Genomic DNA, 24,017 nt, shown 5'->3' with positions numbered 1-24,017 from the left:
GACTTTAATGAAATGTAACCCGTCTCTTCCCACCAACAAGGACAATGACAGCGGCAGGCTGCGTCTTCCTGCTGACTGCACTGCTGTCTCTGAAGACCACTGTGGCACATAGTGAGTATTTATTTTTCAATTCTTCTTCTGTTTGTTACAGACTAAAAAGCTTCTGCCGTTACAAATCATTTCTAAAAATTATAGACTTGCTGCTTTACGGGAAATGTATAACAGAAAGGTGTTTTAAAATTGTTGATTTGAAGTATTTGCTGACTCTTAGGTTTTAGCATTTTCAGTTTCAATATTTTTCAAGACAAAAGAATTAACATGACTTCAATGGGTTGGGGACGAAAAACAAAAAACTGTTAAAGACAGTTGGACACACGTGAAGCTGTAAAACATTACCTGAAAAGTAGATCAGTAAAAAGTATAGCTATAAAGTTTAGAAGACGGAAATGTTCATGCCACGACTGTGAGCTTCTGTTGCAACATATCCTGTTTATAACCTGTTAAACAGCCGCTTGAGCATTAATTGTTCCCTTCAAAAGTGAGATATCTACAAATTGTTGCCTGATTTTTAGCATTTGTTTTCCATAATAAATCAAACTAATTCTAATCCAAGATAAAAAAAAACATATATATATAAAATTACAAGATGTAAAAAACTTAATTTTGAGTTAAAGAAAAACAAACTTTTTCTTCTTCTCTTAATCAAGATAAATTCAGGATAAAGTTACACATGGAGGACAGGTACCAGAAGAGAAATCACTCCCACCAAATCTAAAAATGGGAAATAATGGAGGAATAACATTAGGTGTTGTTTTATAACTCAATTAGCGCACTAGCTAACAAAGGTTTGTATGACAAAACCAAAAAGAAACTGTTATAGTCTCTTTCTAAAACTACCTACTAACTACATCATTATCTCTGTTCCAACAACAACAACACGTTTTGTATCGTCTCTGATACGTTCATAAAGATAACAAATCCCTCAATATTGCGATAACCTTGTCCCCCCCCCCACCCCTCTGATATCGGCTATCAATAGGACCTTGAAACGAAGCCAGCTGTGTTAAGGTTAGATATCCACATTCATGACATAAAATGACTTAACAGACAGTTCGGTGCAAAGGTTTGAAAGGTCAATTAGGTTCTTTCCATCTCCCTCCTCTGGCAATTAAATAGGTCAAACAGGTATGGTTGGGTTTCCAGGAAGTCCCCAACATGAAAGACGTCAGCGTTGTGTCACAAAAGGAAATTTTTCACTCAATTTGATGTTACAATAAAAGCTTGCTTTACACGAGAGGCTAACGTTTTAAAACACTATTTGAAAAGATAAGGTTTTCCTTTGAAAATAACTTCAATAGTTTAAACGTTTTTAGTACAAGAAATAGGAATCATATCATTTTGCAACAAGGTTCATTTGAGAAAAGTTGGACACACACACACACACACACACACACACACACACACACACACACACACACGGCCTGTAGTTCTTATATACAGATACTATAAAAAGTTTTTTGTTTGCCAACAACACAGATAAATATCAGGTGTCTACTGTAAATATAAATGGCAGCATTGGACATGAATGTGTCAATACAGGACTTGCAATCAGCTGCAGGAAATCAATGGAGACACAGACACGTGGCTCTGTGCACACCCGCCAATCACTCAGCTTGTTATTACATACATCTGCTTATGACTTCCTCTGAACAGTCATGACAAAATATTGGGATTTCCAATCCAAACCCACCAGTCTGCCTAGCAAACATGAACTGCATCGTCGCCTACACATCTAGATCTTTAATCTAAATATTCATGTAACGTTAGTAAAGAAAACAAATAAAGCATTACAAAAATAGCTACTGGGGAAATAAGGAAAAGAAAGCGTCAGCGGATGACGGACACATAAACACATTTGCAAGTTAGAATAAGTTCATAGTCATACCAAACAACTCACGCACAGCAGATACATCAAACTAAATGAAAGATGAGATCAACAATAAAGACTTTTGCACACACACACACACACACACACACACACACACACACACACACACACACACACAAACACGTGTAGGTGTCACCAGTCAGCTCTCATATCTGAGGTGTTTTCTTCGGCTATGCAGAGGTATCCACCGCCATGCTAAATCCCAGGGTTCTTCTCTTTGAACAACTCATTCCCAATTTAGAAAACGAGGGTTTACAAGTATGCACTAATTACTTAGTAAATTAAATCATTATCAGCTCCAGCATCTGTGTAACTTTGCTGATTCCATCCTCCGAAATATTCTCATATTATGTAATTCCACCTATTTTCGTTTAACTAATTGTTTGTTTGTCTATTTCTTAGTTTACTTCTTTTTTAACTAGCTTCTTTCTCCTGACTTCGGTTTGGCTTGTAAAGTTACATCCATGGTCACGTTAACCTCTGTGTTGCCAGATCTCGGAGAGAAACAAGCGACTAATGGGAACAAACCCAAAATAAGCAACTTGGCTCCCCAAAAAACAGGCGACCATTTATATATTACGAGTTACAGGTTTATTTTTCTTTAGTTAAAAATATTTTTTTAAAATTAAATTATTAATTTATAATTTTACATTTTGCAAGAAGTTCATGCTGCGTTCAGGTGAGACCATAAACAGGATTATCGATACGATAAAGCCCGTTTAGCAAAATTGAAATAACACAAATATGAGACCTGGGAAATTAATTATTGCTATATTATGTAACTCAATGTTGGCCAAAATAAACTACCAAAATTCCCGCTGTAAACAAAAGAAAGTATTAAAAACAGGAATAAGTTGTAACGGGACATCCATCTTCCCGTGGTCTAACTTTGCATGAATGCAGCATTACAATGTTTGTGCAACAGTGTCACCATGTGGCGGTGAGAGTTAAAGCATGAGGATGTAGTGTACTGTATCTCTTATATAAGCATGCACTTAAAGATGTTTGTATATTCTTATTTTATTGTAAATGATACAAATTTGACTAGCATAAACCATTAACTGCCATTTTAATTTGAATGAAAGTTTCCAGGGTTGTCTGTGCTGAACATCATTTTACAGTTTAAAATCTGGGTTTTAACAGATCTACAGTAAGTACCCACTGAACAGTCACTTCACTCCACACAAAGCTTTTTAAAGCGTTGGTTATGAGTGTTACCATGACTGTTAACAGTCATTTTAAGACCTTAATTTCCTGCCTTGGCTGTATTGCCTCAAGTTTTTTTTGTTTTGTTTAACATCATGAATGTCCTCACACTTGTTCAATACATAATGTTTAATTTTTAAACTTTTTCAAAAGAACAGAATCAAACTTGCTGTATCCAAAAATTTACTTAAACAGTAATTTGGGTTCAAAAAAGTGAATACAAATTATTGTAAATGATTTTGTTGTTGTTGATACACCTAATACACATAGAAGTAATGAAGCAGCGTGTACATTACAGTATACAGTCACCTCCACCAAGGCTACAAAATCCTCTAACATCATCTCATATAAGTTAACCATCCAAACATTAAGATCTCTCTTTGTGATCGACTAAACTGTGGTTCTGTCCGCACCAAAAACCTCCTATAGCAGAGGTAGTGAATGAATGGATCCAAATCACATTAAGGTTTGTTTTGCGTGCTCATTTGTGCTGCATGTCCTTGACTGGTCTCCCTTTGCACTGTCTCATCCAGGCCACAGTGTGGACAAAGACACCTACCATGTGAGTGCTGGCCACCTCTTTCTGTTGAGGTGCCCCACTGCTGATCCAACGTGGAGCCGACGGGGGGGCCACAACAAGAGCCTGCCCACTGGAGTGGAAGTCATCCATGGGTTACTGTGGTTTCTACCTGTGCAGATGTCTCATAATGGATCCTATACTTGTGAGAAAAGGTAAAGGAACTCCAGTGTAACTTAGTAAGTTTGACTGCATGTAATTCTGACTGCATTACGAGCTCAAAGCTGCTTTGTGAAGAGCAGAGGAGTGTTTCTAATATTTTGTCCACTACTTGATGCCCTATGAGCCAAGGTGCAGCCTCAGATCCTCAGGCCTGAGTCCTGTAATGTTGTTAATGCTGGTTCAACCATGTAAAACACTTTGTAACTTTGTTAATTAGGATTTAGAGAAAAAACATAGAATGGAAAATCAATCTACACCTATCTAAGTTTCTTAGATCATGCCCCACAGAGTGTGTCAGTCAAATAAACAAGACCTGTACAGTTTAATCATATATTAGTGGAGCTCAGGTTGGCCTGTCCTTCTCACAGTTCATCTCCTCTTTAGGGGCAAGAATGGATTATCGAGCATTTCTTTTGGGGTGTCAGTGTCCGGTGGAAAGTGTCCTGATCAACCTGAAACCATTTCCATCGTCAAGGGAAGCAATGGAGGTGTTCCTTGCAAACAGGCAGAGATTTTCAAACTGAATAAAACAAGGAACATACAGTGGATGAAGGTACGCATGTGCTTTACGTCTCTTTGCTTAATGAGTTCCTAGTTCAGGAATAGATTAAAAATAATTCCGGTAGAAAACAGATATTTGTTTTGGGATTTCTGCATCACGTCCTGCATGTTCTGATTTGACACATGCAACACTGCCCCCTGCTGTGCACATCAGGAACATGTGAACGTTCTGCACACTTCTGGGTCTAGAGACGGTATCTCACATACAGACGAAGTGCGATATGCCGAAGCTCTCCCTGACCATGCAGCATACATATTTGCAACTTCCAAAAATTGAGGAACAATGTTTGTGCAACTTTATATTAACAAGACATTTGGGTCTTGCAGAGAGTTAAATGAGAAGATTGATACAACTCTCATATCCTGCTGGATATGAAGCTACAGCCAGCAGACAGTTAGCTTAGCTTAGCATACAGAGTGAAAGCAGGGGGAAACAGCTAGCCTGGCTCCGAAGGTGACGATTCCACACATCAGCAAACTCAAATAATCTAATGATTTAAATTGTAATGTATTTACTAAAACTGAAGTGTAAAACCATGAGTTTGTGATTTTATGGGAGGTTATGTTCTGGATTTTATTTTTTTAATGAAGTTGTTGAATTCGTTTTTTATTAAATAGATTTTATTGTCCAGTCGAGGCAGGAAAATTATCGTTGGTGTCACCCTTAAAAACATGTCACCTTCTAATTAATATATCTTTCTTTACTTTTCATTGGCTTTTAATATGTTGCCTTGTGTGAGGCACTTTGCTTTTTGTTATTTAAAGCGCCCTATAAATAAAGTTGTGTCCTTATCATCACACTAGGACTGCCAACCGGTGGAGCGGCCCATCTCTGTGGATGACGACGGCTTCATGAGACTGCAGTCTGCAGCCTCAGAGAGGGATGCTGGGACTTACACCTGCCTGGTAGAGTTGAGTTTGGACGGCAGAAAGTACACCGCTGCACGCAGCATCCAGGTGACGATTAAAAGTAAGCAATAATAGAATTATTCATTATTAGATTATTTGGCTTCGTTTCAGTAAATTGCATCATGTTACAATGTGTTGCATTCGTTTCTGATACACTGATTGTGTTTCTAGTGATCAAAGTAGCAATTAGTTCAATGCCTAAGGTGGTATTGCCTCAACAGGAAGTGGTCATCGTTAAAGAGGGTGAGTAACACTCTTTCACAATTTATAACCACTGTTATAGTAACACACACACGCACATGCACACGCACACGCACACGCACACTGTACGTCTCGTTGCTTGTTCTCTATTCAGCATTCAGGAAGTAAAATGAAGAGGCTGCTATTTGGTTTTGTGTGACCACTAAAAAATAATCCTGGAAGTGCTCCAGTACTTTCAAACAATCCAGAGAAAGTTACGTTTACCTCGTCTCATTAGATCTGCTCACACCTCTTATCTACACTAAGGCTGTGACCTGTGATAAGTTTTGCTGAATTGTAAGTGGTCGCAACCTAAAAGGGTCGTGAACCCTGTGTGCTGTGAGCAGCTTCAGGTTTGAAGTGCAGACTAGTGTGCTTCTATACATTAGTCTGCAGTCCTTTGCCGTTTATGTTCTCATCCTGTGCGTCCTTACTAAGTTCCTACATCTACCACAACATGTGTGTGCATTGCCTGGTTGTCGTGCAACAATAGGTTTGGCTTATATTTCAGCTTTATGTGCAGATTCATAGAAACAGCTTCTACAGACACCAACATGCAGGCATTGAGATTAAATATTGTTCAAAGTTGACAATAATACTTTGACATGAATCATGTCCAGGTTTCTATCAAATCATGTCTGATAATAAAAATGATTTTGAAATGGTGGTTACTATAGATTGGGCTTTGTTTACTCTGACATACCTGCATTTTAGACTCCTTTCAAATTGTTTTTCACAGATTTTCACTAATTTCTGTAACTGATTTGTTCCCTTCACAGTGTGTGAATGTGAGTGACAGCTGCTTTGTTCTTTTACTGATGACCAGGTACGAGAGTGGAGCTGAAATGTTCCGCCTACATCGGCTTAAGTGAGGAAAAAGACACTTTCATCTTTTGGACTGTTAACGGCACAGAAACCGACGACCTCGAGGAATTTGACGAGTTCACGCATTAGTGAGTTTCCGTTGTTTCAGCCTGTGCATGGTCATGGAGGGTGCTCCAAAGCAAAACAAGATAAGCGCACAAACACTTCTTGCCTAAAAGACTAAAACGTAACGCTACGTTCTGTAATCGCATAATGACAAACGCTCCACTGCATTTGTCAGCCATTAAATACGTCTGGCATTTAATATTTAGGTTAAAAGGCAGGACTCCATAGAGCCCAAATAATATTTGCAAAGATTTTTCTGCATCCTCGCCATTGCAGCTTTAAAACGAAGCAGAACGAAAGAAAAGCATGAAGACAAAATGTTCATTCTTGCTTTGTCATTTATTTAGACTAATTGATAAATGTTTGACTGTCCTGTTCCTTTTAGTGATTCCGACGACAAAGGCCAGGTGTTCGGTCACTCCACTCTGACCATCTCTAAAGTGTCTCGTCGGTTCATGAATGTCCCCATTTCTTGCCATATATGGAACTCAGCTGGATGCAAAGTCCAGCTGAGCTGGCTTAAAGAAGGTATTTTCTTCTCTTCTCTTTTTCATTTTCATTGCAGTGATGTGCAGAAAATATATAAAGGAGGACAAAATCAAATCATTTAGATGAATCAAAGTAGAGCAAGAAAAGAAAAAAACCTGCAAAGAAATACACTATAAGGCCAAAAGTATGTGGACACATAAATATTTCTGCGCACTTTTGAGTCTGGGTCTGTTTTTTCATGGTTTGTGCTCGGCCTCATAACATGTCTTAAAGCTGCAACCTTTGTGGAGGCGGTTTGGGGAACGTTCGCTCCTATTTCAATGCACCTGCTCACAAAGCCAGGTCCGTATCTAAATGCTTTTCCTAGACCCTGAACGCAACTCCATCCAACACCTTTGGGATGAACTGGAAAGTCACAGTGAGCCAAACATCATCAGCCGTCATCAGCGTCTCACTAATGCTGCTGCTGAATGAGAGCAAATCCCTTCAGTCAGGTTCCAGAATACAAAATGTTCGGGTGTCTGCATACTTTTGGCCACATAGTCATGCACACAGACTTTACAGTTCAGCTTGTTTTGTAGTTGTTACGCATTTCTCTGTGGTTCGATGTCTCTGTAGTATTTTGCTACTCACTATGTGGTTTCCTAGTCAAAGGACGTTTTGTCAAACATTGCTACAAACCTCCGTTATTTTTGTGACACACATTTAGTTGCAAACGATTCCTGAAAGTCTTCCCAGAGTCCTTGTTTATATCTGCCTCCTCCTCCGTCCAGCCGACCACAGTGCCTTTTACACCAGCCTGGCTCTCTGCCTCTCTGCCTCCCTGGCTGCTCTGTCTGCGGTGACTGCCTTCCTCTTCTTCAAAGTAGATCTGGTGTTGGCTCACAGGAAACTGTGGAGACATTTTTCCAAACAACAAGGTAAATATTTTGTCTGTAGAAGCTGTTTTTCAGTAGAACCATCTGACTGGACACATCTATTGCACAACGATTGAACAAAAAAAACTAAACCTGACTGTAAATATGATTTTAAGTGAATCTTTAAGAGTGTGTTCCTCAGTTTCCTCTCTACAGTTTCAGATGGGAAGCTCTACGACGCCTATGTGAGCTTCCTCCACCCAGACACCCTGACTTCAGATGAGATGGAGAACTTCGCCCTGCAGATCCTTCCAGAGGAGCTGGAGAAGCATCGCTACTCCCTGTACATCAGAGGGCGGGACGACTGCCCTGGAGAAGGTCAGGAACAGACACGCCTGGTTTACATTTAAAGGTGTAATAAAGGTGCCTTCTGAAAACACAGTTAGATTTCAAATATACTTGATTTATGAGATAATCCATCAGAGTCTTATTTTGTCATTGCTATTGCTGAGTTCCTCAGTGGTGCATTCAAGGACACTCTTGCATCCGATATTTCTTTGTGGAAACATTGTCCCTGTTGATTAGCATTGAGAGAATAAACAAAGGTGATGCATTGTTTACTGTCACACATCACTTTGCACACTTTTGTGAATTTCAACAAGCAGTAGAAGAAGTCTAAAAATGTCCGGCTGTTTGAATATACTGCAGATTGTATCGCAAGGTTGCTGAAACAATCGTTGGACATTGTCGTGGTACAAGATAAAAAAACAAACCAGGTTGTTTTCAATTTGACTTGTTTCGTTTCCTGTGTTTAATGTCTTCCAGCGGTGCATGATGTTATTGCTGCCACAGTGCGGCAAAGTCGCAGACTGATAATGATTCTGTCACCTGAGATAAAATTCTCCACTGGTTGCAAAACAGAGGAAGCGCCCTTACGTGACAACCAAAACCAGCTGTGCTACGAGCACAAAATTGGCCTCCACGACGCTTTAACCCACAATGAGCCGCGAGTGATTCTGGTTGAAATCGGTGAGGACAGACTCGTAATATTTACATTAAAGACTTAAGAGTGGTATCAATCTTCTCAGAGTCTCAGCAACAAGTGTTTGTTTTTTTACCAAAATGCTAGAGCAGGGGTGTCAAACTCATGTTAGTTCAGGGGCCACATTCAGCACAATTTGATCTCAAGTGGGCCGGAGCAGTAACATCATATCATAATAACCTGTAAATAACAACAACTCCAAATGTTTCCATCGTTTTATTACATTATGTACATTCTGAACATTTTCTAATTTTATCTTTTTACAAAACATTATGAATCTGACATTTCTTAAGAAACAAAGGTGCAATTTCAACAGTATTGTGCCTCATTGATCATTTACACATGTGTGTTACAACGTACTGATTACAGTGTATCTACAAAGGCACAAACATTTTGTCACAGGCATCTGGAACAGTATTTTACTTTATGATCAAAACAACTCATTTTTACACTTTGCAAAGTCATCCCTCGGGCCGGACTGCACCCTCTGGCGGACCGGTTTTGGCTCCCGGGCCGCAAGTTAGACACCCCTGTGCTAGAGTATTCTTTTAAGAATAAACAGTTTTGTTTTGTGGCGTCGACGTTGATAACAAGCTCTTGGTTTGTCTACAATCAAAGTTGAGACGAGCACTGACGGTTATGAAAAGTAAACTAAATGATCTCATGAATTATTGTGAAGCTTTGCTAAAATAAACCTTGTATTCTATTCTACCAGACGGTCCAGTGGATTACAGATGCCTGCCAGAGTCTCTGCGCTTTATCAAAAGGAAACAAGGAGCTCTGAAGTGGAGGAAACCCTCCCCTGGAAGCCACAAACTCACCAAGTTGCACTCAAACAGAAACTTCTGGAAGAATCTGAGGTACCACATGCCCTCAGTGCCTGCAGGGAAACTCCAGACCATAATTTAAACCAAGTGAAAGATGTGATTCAACATGGACGGTGCGACGGTACATCAGGACCTTCAGGCTTGTTTCCATAACCAGTTTGACCTCCTTTTTGTTTTGAATCTACTGTATGTAATGTAATATCTGACAGCTCTGAAGGTTTATTGAGTCTTAATGTGCGGGACTGCTATGTTCACACCTCGTCTCCACAGGAGGATATTTATGTTTATATTTATTATACCTTGACACTGATATGAACCTGTATAAATATTATTACTGTGTTATGCTCAAATAGGGAAACTAGGCAATTTCCAATGTTATTTTATACTATTTTAATTCTGCTATTTTTATACTATTTGTAATGCTACTTCACACTCATTTACATCAACACTGTGATTATTGTGCTGTAAATGTTCTTATTCTGTATCATCTTGTCTAAACTATGTTTTTTCTGTGAAGCACTTTGGGCTGCAATTCTTGTATGAAAGGTGCTATACAAATAAAGCTTATTATTATTATTATTATTATTATTATTATTATTATTATTATCATCAGTGATAAGTGTATGATTAATGTTGTACCACTATGATATCTGACGCAAACATTGAGTGATCCTGGTTTCAGGAAAAGGATGTTTTTGCCCGTTTGGTTCTTGAAACTGTAAAATCCAGGAATTTCTGATCCGGTTCTTCACCTGGTTTTCTCACGCACCCTGTATACACGCATATGAGCCAACTGGTGTGTGGGAACCTAAAGGTGAACACAACCGACATGTCAACACATGTCATATTTCATGACAGAGTCTCCCTTCAGTTCCCCACAAACACAAAGAAAACTGCAAATCTGCGAATGCGTCATTTGAGTTGACTGAAGGTGAACTTTTGTGTCTTTAAGCCCACAGTCAGATGTGGTTCAATTGTGGAGTGAAGCCTTTCCAATTCTGCCACAGCATCTGTAACTCCTTCATTCTGAAAAGCCTGGTAATGCCCTTTATCAGAACTGACTTGGCTTGTTGAGGCAGTGAGTCACATTTCCCTGCAAGTCACATGATCTCACATACTTTCCAGTGAGTTCAGTTTGATCTGCATCTGTTCCTACAGGCTTCGTACGTTAGACTTCAAGCTCTTCTGGCACGAAACTAAAGTCTTGAACAGAATCTCCCTTACCAGAAGATTCTGTGAATCTTGCACAAACATTTCCTGTTCAGCCTTTCAGAGAAACGTATTTTTGTTTTTATCTCTGTCATTCCTTATCTCACTATCTCAGGCATCCTGCAGCTTTACTTTCTCCAATACACTGGAGAAAACCCCCCTTGAATTCTTTTTGTAAAAGATATTTGTCAAACTTCTGTAACATTTTGTTTGTTGGCAAGTTTTCTAAACTTTGAATTTTGAATCATATTCGCAAATACACATTTTCCTTTTTTATTATCCTGAAGATTTTGCTAACTGAGACACAAGTGAACAGTTTTACTTACTGGACGTCTACAAAGGCTTTTAACTTCTGAGCATTGACACACGCCGATCAAAACTCCTGCACCCATTGATTTATAGTACACATGCACATCAACAGCACCTTGACGCACATCACTGTGGGTTGACTTCAGCTCATCGGAAATTTTCTGTACAGGATGCATCAATTTATTTAATGGGTGACATGTGAACCATGTCCGCTGCTCCAAATCACAAACTATGTGTCACAAAGCTTTCTCCTCCCTCCATTAAACGAGTTCCCTGTCATATTACAGTAAGCCATGACTTCCTAAATGAAACCACATTACACATGTGTACTCACGTTTCTCCTCAATGATAGTTGCACGTGATTTCCTCTAATGACCAGATGTTCCACATGTTTATTATGTCGCCCTACCTGGTATTTATCTGTCTTTGGTAACATAGAAATGACCTAATATCCGAATCATGCGATCACAATGTTCAAATAAACGCCCAAAAATGACACTAATTTGCTCATTTTCCACCTCCACTGAGGCGACTTTAATAACTTGTGTGTCCTTTAGGAACAGATTACATTGTCGTCTCTGTGACTTGCTGCGTTTCTGTATTTGGTTGTGTTTTCTTGATTTGCAGTGCGTTGAGCTCTCAGGGCCACCGTATGTTGGCCTATATGTAGCATTAATATTAACACATTGTTATTGTTCCGGGAGGGTTCCACAGCGCCGGATGAAGTGGGGGGGGGGGGGTGGGGTGGTAAATGTATGCATAGTAAATTTTGTAGCCACATAGTAGTGTTTTTTGCATAATAATTATCGTTTATATTAGTGAATTTATGTTGAATATTTAGAGTTCATGTTTATTATTTGCCTCTAACTGTTCTGTGGGAAACACAGAACAGTTAACACCCCTGGGTTTGGTACAGCCTAACTGTTAAGACTATATAAGGCTTCTCTTTGGGAAATTGAAGAGGAGTATGGCGTCAGGCATGAATGCAGTCAATTGTGACCACTGGTTTGTGACACTATATATATATATATATATATATATATATATATATATATATATATATATATATATATATCTTGTAATTAAATGCCCACGTTTGTGGTTTGCTTGTTCTCCTGCCTCTGCCTCCTTGCTTATGGTCTGGACCGCTCATGGTCAGCCTAACACCGGTCATTTTACAAAACAAAACATCTTTCATACTGATAATCAATCAAATATTATTTTATTCATTCTTTCTGTGTGGCCCGTTACCCAATGAGCCACGGTCCGGTGGTTGGGGACCTATGCTGTAAAGGGTCCCTGGCCCCAAAACGTTTACGAACCCCTGCACGAACATGCAGACGCAGCCGGCCCGACTTACTGTTAAGTGTGCATTACTGTTATTCAGAAAATGAGCAGCACTGTTAGGAATCACTTACTGTACCCACTCACTGTTTCCTTGGTTAACAGCACTTACAGCCGTCCACTCACTGAGTCCTTTTCACTGAGTCTATTATTTCACAGGAAACTGCAGTGTGCTCATATTGACCTCTGAGCAGACATGCTTTTAGAAACATGAGTCACATGAGGTCAAACTGGCACCGAGCACCGAGTTTCCCCAAACGCTATAAAGTCTTATTCCTCTTACTCATGTCCTTCACATTTACTACTCATGCGTTATCATAATGAGTAAGTTTGGTTATTGACCACAGACTGAGTCATAGTAATGTCAACCCATAAAGTATAATGTTAAAAAACATGTGTCCATGAGCATCTTTCACATTATTCTGATGGTTTGTTTAAAATGCTGTGGCGGTCACAAAAATCTGTCCACAGACAAAACATACACACACGCGCGCACACAGACTCACAAGCAAGGGAGGGTCGACCTCCCCCAATACACTTTGAATAAACGTACTATCCCAAATTTCCACCTCAGACTCATCTAACACTCTCTTGCCATTTACTCGATTAGCACAGCGTGAATGAATCAGACAGCTTCAAACCCAAACAAGTGCAAACATACTGTACTGTGTGTGTGTGTGTGTGTGTGTGTGTGTGTGTGTGTGTGTGTGTGTGTGTGTGTGTGTGTGTGTGTGTGTGTGTGTGTGTGCAGTTACTGTATGTGCGGCTATCTGGAGAGGGAAAACTACTATTGGGGGGAGTGTGGGGGCGGACAGGGGGCGGGTGCTGTTTGTCCTGAGAACAGCTTGTGCTTGTGTGAGGGAGGAAGGAAAATGGAAGTAGGGTTAGAAACTGTGTGTGTGTTTATAAATGAATGTATCATTATGTGAATCTCTCCCCCCCCCCTCTCTCTGTTTGTCTGTCTGTCTGTCTCTCTCTCTCTCTCTCTCTCTCTCTCTCTCTCTCTCTCTCTCTCTCTCTCTCTCTCTCTCTCTCTCTCTGTGTGTGTGTGTGTGTGTTTGGGTGTGATTTCCTTGCACTTGCTCTGGTGATGCTGCTCACCCACTCTGCAGAGTTCAGCGGAGTAGATATAAACCAAGCAGAGGAGAAGAACAAGACAGAGTCTGACTGAATCCATCCAGCCGTCACACTTTTATGAGGTGAGCAAGCGGTTTCCTTTGTCCTGCTCCCTGTTTATTTGAAATGGCCTTGAACTGTAAAACTACAGGGTATGTTTATTTAACATTTTAGTGAGTATACTGCTAGTTAACTTTTAGCTTAAGGCAAAAGATAGAAGTGATAAACACATTGTTTCATGTTATATATTTTAAATCCATTTTCTAAATGGTGTCTCAGTTTTGCAGCTGTAACACGGAGAGCAAATATTTACTGTGGCTTCATAAATAAATAACCAAATCAGTTTCAACATGACACAATATTTTTATCAGTGTATAGGTATGTTACGTCAGAGTTTATTGCTTGTTGCTTGTTGGGTTTGGTTATTTGCTTTATTGGTTTGCATAGTATCTGAAGGCTCTTACAGCTGAACTATAAAACTGTGTCAATATCTTTGTATTAACAGTGGATTATATCAGGGGTTCTCTCTTCACCGCTCTTGAACACAACGTTTTGCACACCGCTGTTAGTTCTTTGTATGCAAACAGTATGATCTTTGGTGTCATTTTTTCCAACTGGTGCTCAGTAACGTTAGTTCTTCATGGTTCTCTCCTGCAACTTGTCTGCATGCTGTCAGATGGGTTCAAACTAAGTTGACCCGGGGAATTAAGTGTTGACTTTCTGCGAATGAATAGGGTTAATTATATTCAGGAAATTAATTGTTTTTAAAAACATACTTTTTCATCTTTGGGCTTGGTGGAATGTGTCAAATGTGTATCCAAATACAATCACGAGTCGTTGGTGTTAAAGTCCAAACCGCACCTCTGATTCACTGTTTGGAGCCTTTGCTGTCGCAGGGTTGAATCCTGCATCGCTTTTTTAATTTAAAAGCGTTTTGTCACTGCATCCGAGGGTACGTTAGCTAACGCTACCTGATGACGTTGTGATTGATGTAGTGATATTTAAACTTACCTGGATTTGCATTTTAGAAATACAAAATGTAATTATTTTTAGTTATGTGAACTCTTGAGCTCATTTATATATACAAATAACTAGTTTTTATAAATTACCCAAAGTGTGAGACCATCCATCCATCAGGTGTGAAACTGAAACTGACACCCATCAGGTGTGAGACTGACATTCCATCGCATCCATGTGCAAACTGCTGCAGAGGAGTGACACAAATATAGATTTCTCAAACAGAAATACAGTACTGTACAAAAATCTTTATTGACAGACTAGTTTTATTTTTTACCCTCCTCTCTCCTTCACTACGTCCAATAGTTAAAAATAAAAAGACACAGTGGAGGTGTGCTTCTGAATGTGTTGTACTTTGTATGTGTTGTATTGTTTTAATGAGAACTTGTTATTACAACCCTGACACTGTCATAATTGTCCTCGTCCATCTGTTGCTGTCTCTGCAAAGCAAATCATTACCTACACGCACATTGGCTCAAACACAAACTCAAAACCATCTCTGTGGTGGTTGGTGAGAGACATTTAGATGAATAATTGACTCATTAATGGTTTAAGAGCCTCATTGAGCCTCGTGCCCAGCATCCACCTGTAGTTCTGTCTAAGTTATCCTGGGAAGCAATATTATGTATTGAGTTACTGTTAACTTGATTTAGCTGAAGTTTAGAGGCCACAGCTTACAGTATGCCAAATGCTGTCCAAAGTAAATAAGCAATAGCATAAGAGTTAGCTGACTTTCAGTGCACACATACTGTATGTTTTGTCTTTTGCAACGCTGCAGCATGATGACTAATAATGCAACTAAATTGCCTGTTATCATTTAAAGACAGGCAAGATACCAAGAAAATAATCTACCAAGCAATCTAAAACAACAATCTCACATTGGCGGCATGATGTCCCTTCAGTCGCTCGCCGTCCTCTAACATCCAGTCTCTAATAAGACTTTCCTTCGAGACTTATTTCACAACCTTCATTCTGTGTGGGTGAGGAGGAGGAGGTCACTCAGAGGCAGTTTCAGGCAGCAGCATTGTGGTTGAAGGTTCCTGCATGGCTATGACTTTTGAAGTTTATGCAACACTTGCCATGTTAATTATTTAACAAGAAGCAAAACCATGTGGTTTAACTTTGAATGCGCTCTGTCTCTCTCAGAAAAATGGATCATTCCCGGCTTCTCTTCCTCATCTTCGTGGTGATAAGGACGTCTGAAGGTAGGACATTCATCATGAGGCAGAAGAGCATGAACGGATCTGTGCACGCAGCTGTAAGAAGTCGATCCTCATCGGCTCACACATCCAGTTTAGTGCTGAAACAAATGCACCATTTACTCCTGTTTCAGTTACTTTAGTTAAATAAAGTTTTATAGTTTGAATAGGCTTGGGGTTGAGTGCCACACACAGAAGTTAGAAATGATCAAAGACGGATTAACACTTTATTGACTTTGTTCTTTTCATGGAATTTGTTGTAAATATAGAATCAAACCAGCATTAATCTAAATACAATAGTAAATATAGACAATACATCATTGTCCCGTCTGTAGCTACATGTTAAAGTCAATGTTTCTACGAGGTCTCTTGTAAATAAGGTTTGTAACTGTTGTACTGCTCTGTCTATTTGACTACACCAAAGCGTGCATGCAAAGAGAGGGATTTCGTAGGTGACTACATTTGTATTAATAGATGCAGGAGTGAATTTCATCACTACCAGCATACATTGCATCACCTTCGTTCCTGTATTACAGATACAGTTTAAAAACTCTTTTTTTCATTTGTTCTGCTCTAATACTCTATTACTGCTGTAATAATTGCGATCTCTGTCTACCTGCACATTTCAACATCCAATAATTATTTTACATTGTGCTTTTCATTTTTTATCTTCATCCCCATGATCTCTGTCATCTTCTCCCACATTTTCAGAGACAGCCGAGCCCCAATGTGTCGACTTGGGCAAAGAGTCTTACAACCTTTCTGAAGGGGAGGCATTGTATTTTTTACATTACGATCTGGAGAACAACCTTAGTGACGAAGAGATCACATGGTTCAAAGAAAACTCCTCGATTGAGATCACCACTGACGAAAATGAGAACGTGCATTACCACGGTGGAGCCCTCTTTTTCTTAAATCTTCTCACTGAGCACTCTGGCCTTTACACTGCCCGGTAAGAACACTTGTTTCTATGAAATAATTTGACAACGAAGATCAAATTCATGATCTTTTAGCAACTCTAAAGCACATTCTTTCCTGATGCCTATTGCTTCTTTTCTAGGCATAAAGACCCATCAGGGGAGTGTTACAACTATTTTTTTAAAGTTGTCGTCTTCAAAGACGGCCCTATGACGAACAAGAAACTCTTATACGCAGATATCAAAAACTCGGACATAAGCAAAAGGGTTACATGTCCACGTCCTGTCGACCACACATGTAGCGAGTTGAAAGGAAACTTCACCTGGAACAAGGTACCTGTGATTACAGTGACACTGGTGTGTGAATAGCAATGACTCAAATAAATCCCTGTAAACAGTAGCCTGCCTATTTTCCATATAAGTGGAGGAAATGTCTTTTACATATCAGTTTGTTAATAGGAAATTAAAAGCAATATGCTGTTTACTTAACATTGTTTTAGGAGGCCAAATGTGTAGTTAAGTAATCAATAATTATACGTTTTAATTTAATATATTTTGGACTCTTAAATGGGGACATTTTTCTTTTTCCCAAGAGAAAGATTCCCCTCAGGGACAATACGTACATCTTATCTGACCTTATAAAGCTGATGCATTATGTTAAATTGCACTAAAATGTAATTATATTTCTCGTCATATAATTGTTTTTCTTTTTGTATAAGGATTCAGTTGATAATGCCAAGGCATCAAAACAGTATATAACATCTTATTTTCCAGTTTTCTTGGAACTTTATACCCACACTCCCTTTCAAGTCTTTCCTTTGTCGTGTTTCAAAATCCTTTTCATGACTTTTTTTGATTCCTTCTTCAAAAGATCTTTGCTCCTCCTTACGTTTGTGTCCCCTCCTGCTCCAGGACAACAAGCCCCTTCCAGGTTACCATGAAGTTGACTTTAGGATAGATAATGCTAAACCAAAAGACAAGGGAATATACACTTGCATTTGTACCTGGACACACAATAACAAGGAGTACATGTCGTCAGGATCCAGGAGACTACAAGTTGACGGTGAGAGAGCATTTCCAGATGTGTATCGGTCTTTAGTTGGGGAAGTGGGAATCAAAAGGAGGACATGAGATCAGCTTGTTAGTCAACTTACCTGTTAACTGATGTCTTCTAGACCTAAATCCTCCTCATGCTTCCTGGTGGATTGTTCTGCCACTCTCTACTGTCTTATACGTACGATACAGGACCCTAACATAATTCAGAATAAGAAGGAGAACGAGGCATCTAGAGGCATGAACATTGTCTCACCATACAAACCAGGGATGTAGAATCTGACTGTTCAAAATAATACTTTTATTGTATAATAATATATGTATATTATGAGACGACCACTGAGCCACAAGTGTCCTATAAAGAGAACGGAAAGAAGCACTACTCACTGTGTTTTGTATTTGATTGCCTGCAGATTACCCAATTTCCATCCGTGAAATACAGATCCTCTCACCAACCAACAAGGAGCAGTTTGCTGATGAAGGTACAGTTAGAGAATATCACTTAATAACTTCTGCCGCCGCCATCCACAGCAGTACATGGCTTTGCTCTCAAGCCATAAATCCTGTCTGTTTCTCCAAACTGGGGGCGTGTCGACCGCCATCTAGTGTCGGTAATACACTGAATATGAATTCAAAGTAGCTCATAGACACTTCAAACAGTCCGAACTATCCCTTTAAAGGTGCCCAGGGGGTTGAGAAACCCTGAGATGGGAAATGAGAGTTTTTAGTTCCAGAACAGCTGATCGGAGTTCAAACAACTCTGAGTGTTTTCACTCCGAGTCAAGAAAATGCACCGTGACTGAAAAGTTATCATGAATTGAGCTCACCATGGCAAGAGATTAATAAAGAGATATGCTTTGCTTTTTGTATATTTAGTCCAGTTTAAAAAAGAAAAAGAATTGAGGTCCACGACAATCTTGCTCACCCAGATATATTCGTACATAATTTCTCATTTCTGATATGAAACTTGTTCCTCCCAGGTGTTGGGATCAAGCTGAACTGCACAGTGTTCTGTGGGACTAATGTGGATCGTCACTGCGACGCTGGCTGGCTTGCCAATGAAAACCCTGTCGACCAGATCGATGGATATAATCAAACGTAAGAATATAATGTGTTTATAAAACTGTATCACGACAACTGTCCACATGCACACTGCACGCTCGTGCAGACACATTGCACACATCGTGTTTAAACTCGCACATACATCGGCTCGTGAATGGACACAAACACAATTTTTTTAAATCAATTTCATATGATCAGTGAAATTCATTTAAAAGATAAACAAGTCTTAAGAGTAAACATCCACAGTATGAGAAGAATAACATTAAAGCATGCAAACCCAAAATACAAGTATGAACCTGGAGATGAGTTTGAGTTAAGACTATAAATTACATTACAGGTCATTTAGCAAACACTCTTATCCAGAGCGACTTACATTGAACTAAGGGACAGTCTCCCTGGAGCAGCTCAGGGTTAAGTACCTTGCTCAGGGGTACAATGGTGGAAGCCTGGCATTGAACTCCCGACCATCTAGTGTTTTGTTTGGAAGGCGTACCACATAAAATGTCCGTTCAAAATGTATTGAGATGTTTCGAGACCAAAGTGCACATTGATGTCCCCAGAGTCACTAACATCCTAAAAACATTTATGTATCTTTAAAATATTTTAAATCCAAATTTAGATTTAGCAATGAAGCACTTCACTCTGTGTAATCAATGATGATAATGACGACCTTTGTCTGCTTTTCTTTAATGTGTCTTTTCACATTATCCAGGTTCATCCAGGACCCTTCAAATACCACCATCATCACTGCCGTCCTGACGATTGAACAAGTGTCTGCTCAGGATTTAAAGACTCAGTTTAAATGTTTCGGCACAAACTCGTACACAACGGAGTCGGCCATTTTAACTCTTCAGCAAAGAGGTCAGAGACAGAATCATCGATGACTTGTTCACTTAAATATTTATTTATAATTATATAATCTAATGTTGTTATGGAATTTGTTGACAATACAAAAAATGCCTTTTCTTCTAGTGACATATTTCACTTTCTCTTATTTCCCTTTATGATTTATGTTTCTGTCACTCGCAATCTTTAACAGTTTAGCTCACTTCCTGTTTTCCTTCTTTACTGCTGTCACTTCTCCTTTTCATTCCGTCTCTCTCTCTCTCACACACACACACACACACACACACACACACACACACACACACACACTCACTCATTTTGTATGTGTTGTTTTCCAGAGTCTATAATCCCACTGGTCACTGGAGGATTGTGTGTGTTGTTAATCTGTGTGTTTGCCGCCGTGCTGATCAAGTGCTTCGCTATCGACCTCGCTCTCCTCTTCAGACCCTACTTACCAATAAGCAATTACAAGAAAGGTAAGGAATATATCTTTTTTTAAACTATAAACATTCATGTTTTCTCCTTATCACTGCTCTCATAACTCACTTTGAAACCACCATGTGTTTTTACATTTCTGTGTGTGTACAGATTTAACAAACTAGACATTTCTCTGACAGAGCCAGGCGAGCTGTTACCACCTGCTTCCAGTCTTTATGCTAAGCTAAGCTAATCGCCTACTAAGTGAAGGCATTTTTAGGTCTCAGGGAGTACCACTGCAAATTCTGATAAAGTGCCTTCAGCCCGCTCGATGGTCGAGTTGCATTTTTGCTCATTTAAAGCTGGAAAGCTACGTTTTTCAAACTGGTCACATTTGGTATGCCATGCAATTCAAAAGCAACTGAATGGGAGGAAATGTAAACAAGACTTAGTCGATAAATGTGTAATGTTGCTCGTACATGCTTCTCCTTCTGCACGTAAGCAAACAGGCAGAGATGTTGTTCTAAGATGTTCATGTGGCCGTGCCAGTGATGAACATGGAGGGCCGTCTGCATAGATCCGCAGAAACAGATGTTCACAGAAGCATAATGATTCCAGCCAATGCTGTATGCTTTACTCCTGCAGACATACTTCAATGTGATTGTTATTTTCTCACCCTGGTGATATCAGCCACTCTGATCTTTCTTACAGAGCAAGTAGAAGTGAAACAGCTTGACAGGCATCATAAGCTTCAACCGAATTGTGACTCTTCTGGGTGACCAAGAGTTAGAGATGGTGTAACCAGTTAAGAATTGTTTTTCAGACAATTAGACAATTATACAACTTTAAACTTGCATGTTGGCTGCACCACAAAACCAATCAGAGATTTTGCTTAAATTTCAGCCTTTGCCTGCCAAGAGTAGATTAAGAGACCACAATGCTCCCTTTGCCAGGAACCCTTTGCTCCACACTCAGATGTAAGCTAACACAAACCAAATAAGGCAGGGTGTTGTGACGAGGCTGCATTGGTTCATAATGATCTCATAATCAAAACATGTAAGAAAAACTGAAAAATATAATCTTCCATAAATGTGTTTATTTTGCAGATGCGGTGTACGATGCCTACGTGGTCTACCAAATGCAGAACGTAGACAAGTTTACGGAGGACAGCCTCTGTCAGTTCATCACAAACGTTTTGCCCTCTGTCCTTGAGGAAAAGTGTGGATATCGACTCTTCATCCACGGGAGGGACGACATACCCGGGGAAGGTCCGAATATTCTTTTTCTTTTAGACACAAATATGGATAAAACCACTGGAAAGGCCAACTTTAAAACACCCTCTGGAGAGTTACAATGAACTCACATTACATAAGCTTTTGCTTTCCTTTTTAATAGTGTTGCTCATATGAGCTGCATTACTCATTTTATTTGTGATGATATCATTGTAAAGTCATGTTATTCTGGACTTTCCATTACTCATCACTTCCACATCCTCTCCCTGCAGTTATTTCTTCTTCTCCCCTTTTTTCTTTAGATGGAGGGTTTAGTGTTAACTTACAGGACTCTTAACAAGCCGATATGATCAAATAAAAACAGCTAAATCAAAGTAAAGAACCAACATGGTGAAAGGGTCCTTTACAGCAACCAGGAATGTTTTTGTTGGACTATTTTTTAACACGACATAAACTTGTTTTTCTTAAGCGTTTCGTCTGACCCCACAGACCTGCTGGAGCTGGTAGAGGACCGCATGCAGCAGAGCAGGAGGCTGATGGTCATCCTCACCCCGGGTTCAGGATCAGGGTCAGAGAGCACAGACCAGCATCCTGTGTCGCCTCGAAACTCAATGATAGGAGGGTTTGACTGGCAGGTGGGAGTCTTACAGCAGGAAAAGTGTAGTGGTTTTGACTAAAACTTAAGTTTCCTTTAACACTTTTAACATAAATACGTGATAAATACAAAAGAAAAGTAGTTTGGGAGAGATGAATATTCACCCCGAACATGTCAAAATGAATGTAGTAATAAGGCAGTGGGATAACTGTTGATACATCCCATTATTCTTTTTGATGATTTCCTTATTGCTTGTTTTATACTGTATTTTTGCTGATACATTTTTATGCAACTCTGTATTTCTCTCCTATATCTTAATCTTCCTCCTCCATCAGCATACCAAAGTTGTTGCACCAAACATAGCATCCTGGCAACGTTGCATTGATTTTACTGATGTTAACCATGTGTGGAGTCAAAATGACTCTTTAATTGTTCAAAAATACTGGCGGGGAAATTATATATTTTTTATCTCAAGATGAGATAATCATAATCTTCAAATGAAATGATGCAAATGTATTTTTAGAAATGAATACTAAAAGAACATTACCCTGCACTGCTCCAGGGAAAATAATGATATAACTAAAGATCCAGTGTGTTCAATAGATTTAAAATATATATTATTCATGTTTCCAGGTGGGGCTCCACCATGCACTGTTCCAGAGGGAAATGAGTGTGATTCTGATCCAGCTCGGGGACACTGGGCCACAAGGATACACACACCTTCCTGCTGGACTGCAGCACCTGATTCTCAAGAGTGCCCCCATTCAGTGGCCGGAGGGTTCGCGGGGAGCTGCCGCCTGGAACTCACGCTTCTGGAAGAGAGTGCGATACCTGATGCCTGCCAGACCTGCCAAAATATATCCACTGTCTGCTATTATTTAAAAATCATTATAGATTAGTTTTGATCTTCCTGTAATGACAGATATGTATGTGCAATTTAAAGGGTCAAAATGCAATAGTCCCATCACACCATGTGTATCATAATGTGTAAATTAATGGTGTTAATAAGTCGATGTGTATTTACTGTAGGTTCAAGGATCTGTTTCTTCCTCCATAAAAGTATTTAAATGTTATTTCTTACATCTCCTCCTGCTGGATAAAAGACTAAAAGCCTTTTACATACCGGGGCCGTTTTTTTTTCTCGGATTAATTTACACGTGAATATTATGCGACAACGTGTTTTATTTTCGTAATGAAGGCATAGATCCACTCTTTCCATTCTTACCTTTCACAATAAAAGCCCCAGCAATACTGTATACTGTTTTACAGTCGAGTATGTCACATTCAGTGGTGGGCCGTCAGGGCCAGCAAGGCCTCCTCTGCTGGCCTAAACATCATCAGAATATAAATTTAATTTTTATATATTTTTTCCACAAATATGTATTAAATTATTCCCCATAGTCTATTCTCTTCATTTCATAGCTTGCCTCTTGGTTGCGCTGCTTCCAGCCTCAAATCGAGATTTAGAGGTCTGGCTTTTATGTTAGAGCTTTTATCCAATCATATTTCAGCCATGATGTGTTGCCATGGTCCAAGAAATCTGCCCTTAGGCCTTCAGAATCAACAGTGCGGGCGTCCGGTTATACTGCGTTTCTGTCTAAATGTATAGTCTCTAGAGCCATGCCGTCATAATGATGGTATTAAGAGGTGGAATAATTCAGGTAGAATTGTGTAGAACATCACTGAAGGCCTAGGTGTGAAATGCACGGCCCGACACTGGTCACATTGTGTGGTCGTTTATTCGCCAGGTCACCGGTGTGTAAAGGTTTATCCCCAGACTGCTGCTGTCTTAAACTTGTACTGATTTGAAGTTGTGACTGAATTTATATTCTGAATTTATATTCTGTTGTGACGGTTCGTGTGGTTTTATTTACTGTTTTGTTGTGAACTTTTAATTTTTTAATGTATATGTAAATGAGGTGCAGCATCCTCATTTATTTCTACTGTACTTCC

General features: G+C 39.5%; 2 protein-coding genes across 5 annotated transcripts in view; both read left to right on the top strand.

The window, feature by feature from the left end:
- il1rl2 (interleukin 1 receptor-like 2) overlaps positions 1–10,195 on the top strand; it is a 10,310-nt gene extending 115 nt beyond the window's left edge. The window contains exons 1-11 of one of the 3 annotated variants that reach the window (XM_029459875.1): positions 1–111; positions 3,688–3,886; positions 4,278–4,446; positions 5,259–5,424; positions 5,535–5,606; positions 6,430–6,556; positions 6,919–7,061; positions 7,796–7,942; positions 8,096–8,257; positions 8,705–8,908; positions 9,637–10,195. The exon at positions 1–111 is cut by the window's left edge and continues 110 nt beyond it. In XM_029459875.1, the coding sequence (XP_029315735.1) occupies positions 45–111; positions 3,688–3,886; positions 4,278–4,446; positions 5,259–5,424; positions 5,535–5,606; positions 6,430–6,556; positions 6,919–7,061; positions 7,796–7,942; positions 8,096–8,257; positions 8,705–8,908; positions 9,637–9,830 (1,650 nt within the window). In that variant the 5' untranslated portion in view covers positions 1–44 and the 3' untranslated portion in view covers positions 9,831–10,195. The remainder of the gene's footprint in view (positions 112–3,687; positions 3,887–4,277; positions 4,447–5,258; positions 5,425–5,534; positions 5,607–6,429; positions 6,557–6,918; positions 7,062–7,795; positions 7,943–8,095; positions 8,258–8,704; positions 8,909–9,636) is intronic. The other 2 variants (XM_029459877.1, XM_029459876.1) reach the window with 2 other exon arrangements.
- A 3,476-nt stretch (positions 10,196–13,671) lies between these two features.
- LOC115026795 (interleukin-1 receptor type 1-like) lies at positions 13,672–23,467 on the top strand. Of its 2 annotated transcripts, XM_029459764.1 has the most exons (13): positions 13,729–13,809; positions 15,567–15,779; positions 15,890–15,948; positions 16,654–16,894; positions 17,003–17,192; positions 17,772–17,922; positions 18,326–18,394; positions 18,893–19,010; positions 19,687–19,835; positions 20,159–20,296; positions 21,344–21,505; positions 21,959–22,104; positions 22,698–23,467. In XM_029459764.1, the coding sequence occupies exons 3-13, from the start codon at positions 15,894–15,896 to the stop codon at positions 22,944–22,946; spliced, it is 1,668 nt and encodes a 555-aa protein (XP_029315624.1). In that variant the 5' UTR covers positions 13,729–13,809; positions 15,567–15,779; positions 15,890–15,893; the 3' UTR covers positions 22,947–23,467. The 2 variants fall into 2 exon arrangements, with proteins under 2 accessions (XP_029315623.1, XP_029315624.1); XM_029459763.1 differs by lacking the exon at positions 15,567–15,779 and having other exon boundaries at positions 13,672–13,809.
- Positions 23,468–24,017: the final 550 nt, after the last annotated feature.

Source organism: Cottoperca gobio, chromosome 21 (genome assembly GCF_900634415.1).
Source record: "Cottoperca gobio chromosome 21, fCotGob3.1, whole genome shotgun sequence".
Taxonomy (NCBI): domain Eukaryota; kingdom Metazoa; phylum Chordata; class Actinopteri; order Perciformes; family Bovichtidae; genus Cottoperca; species Cottoperca gobio.
This window is presented reverse-complemented; position numbering and strand designations above follow the sequence as displayed.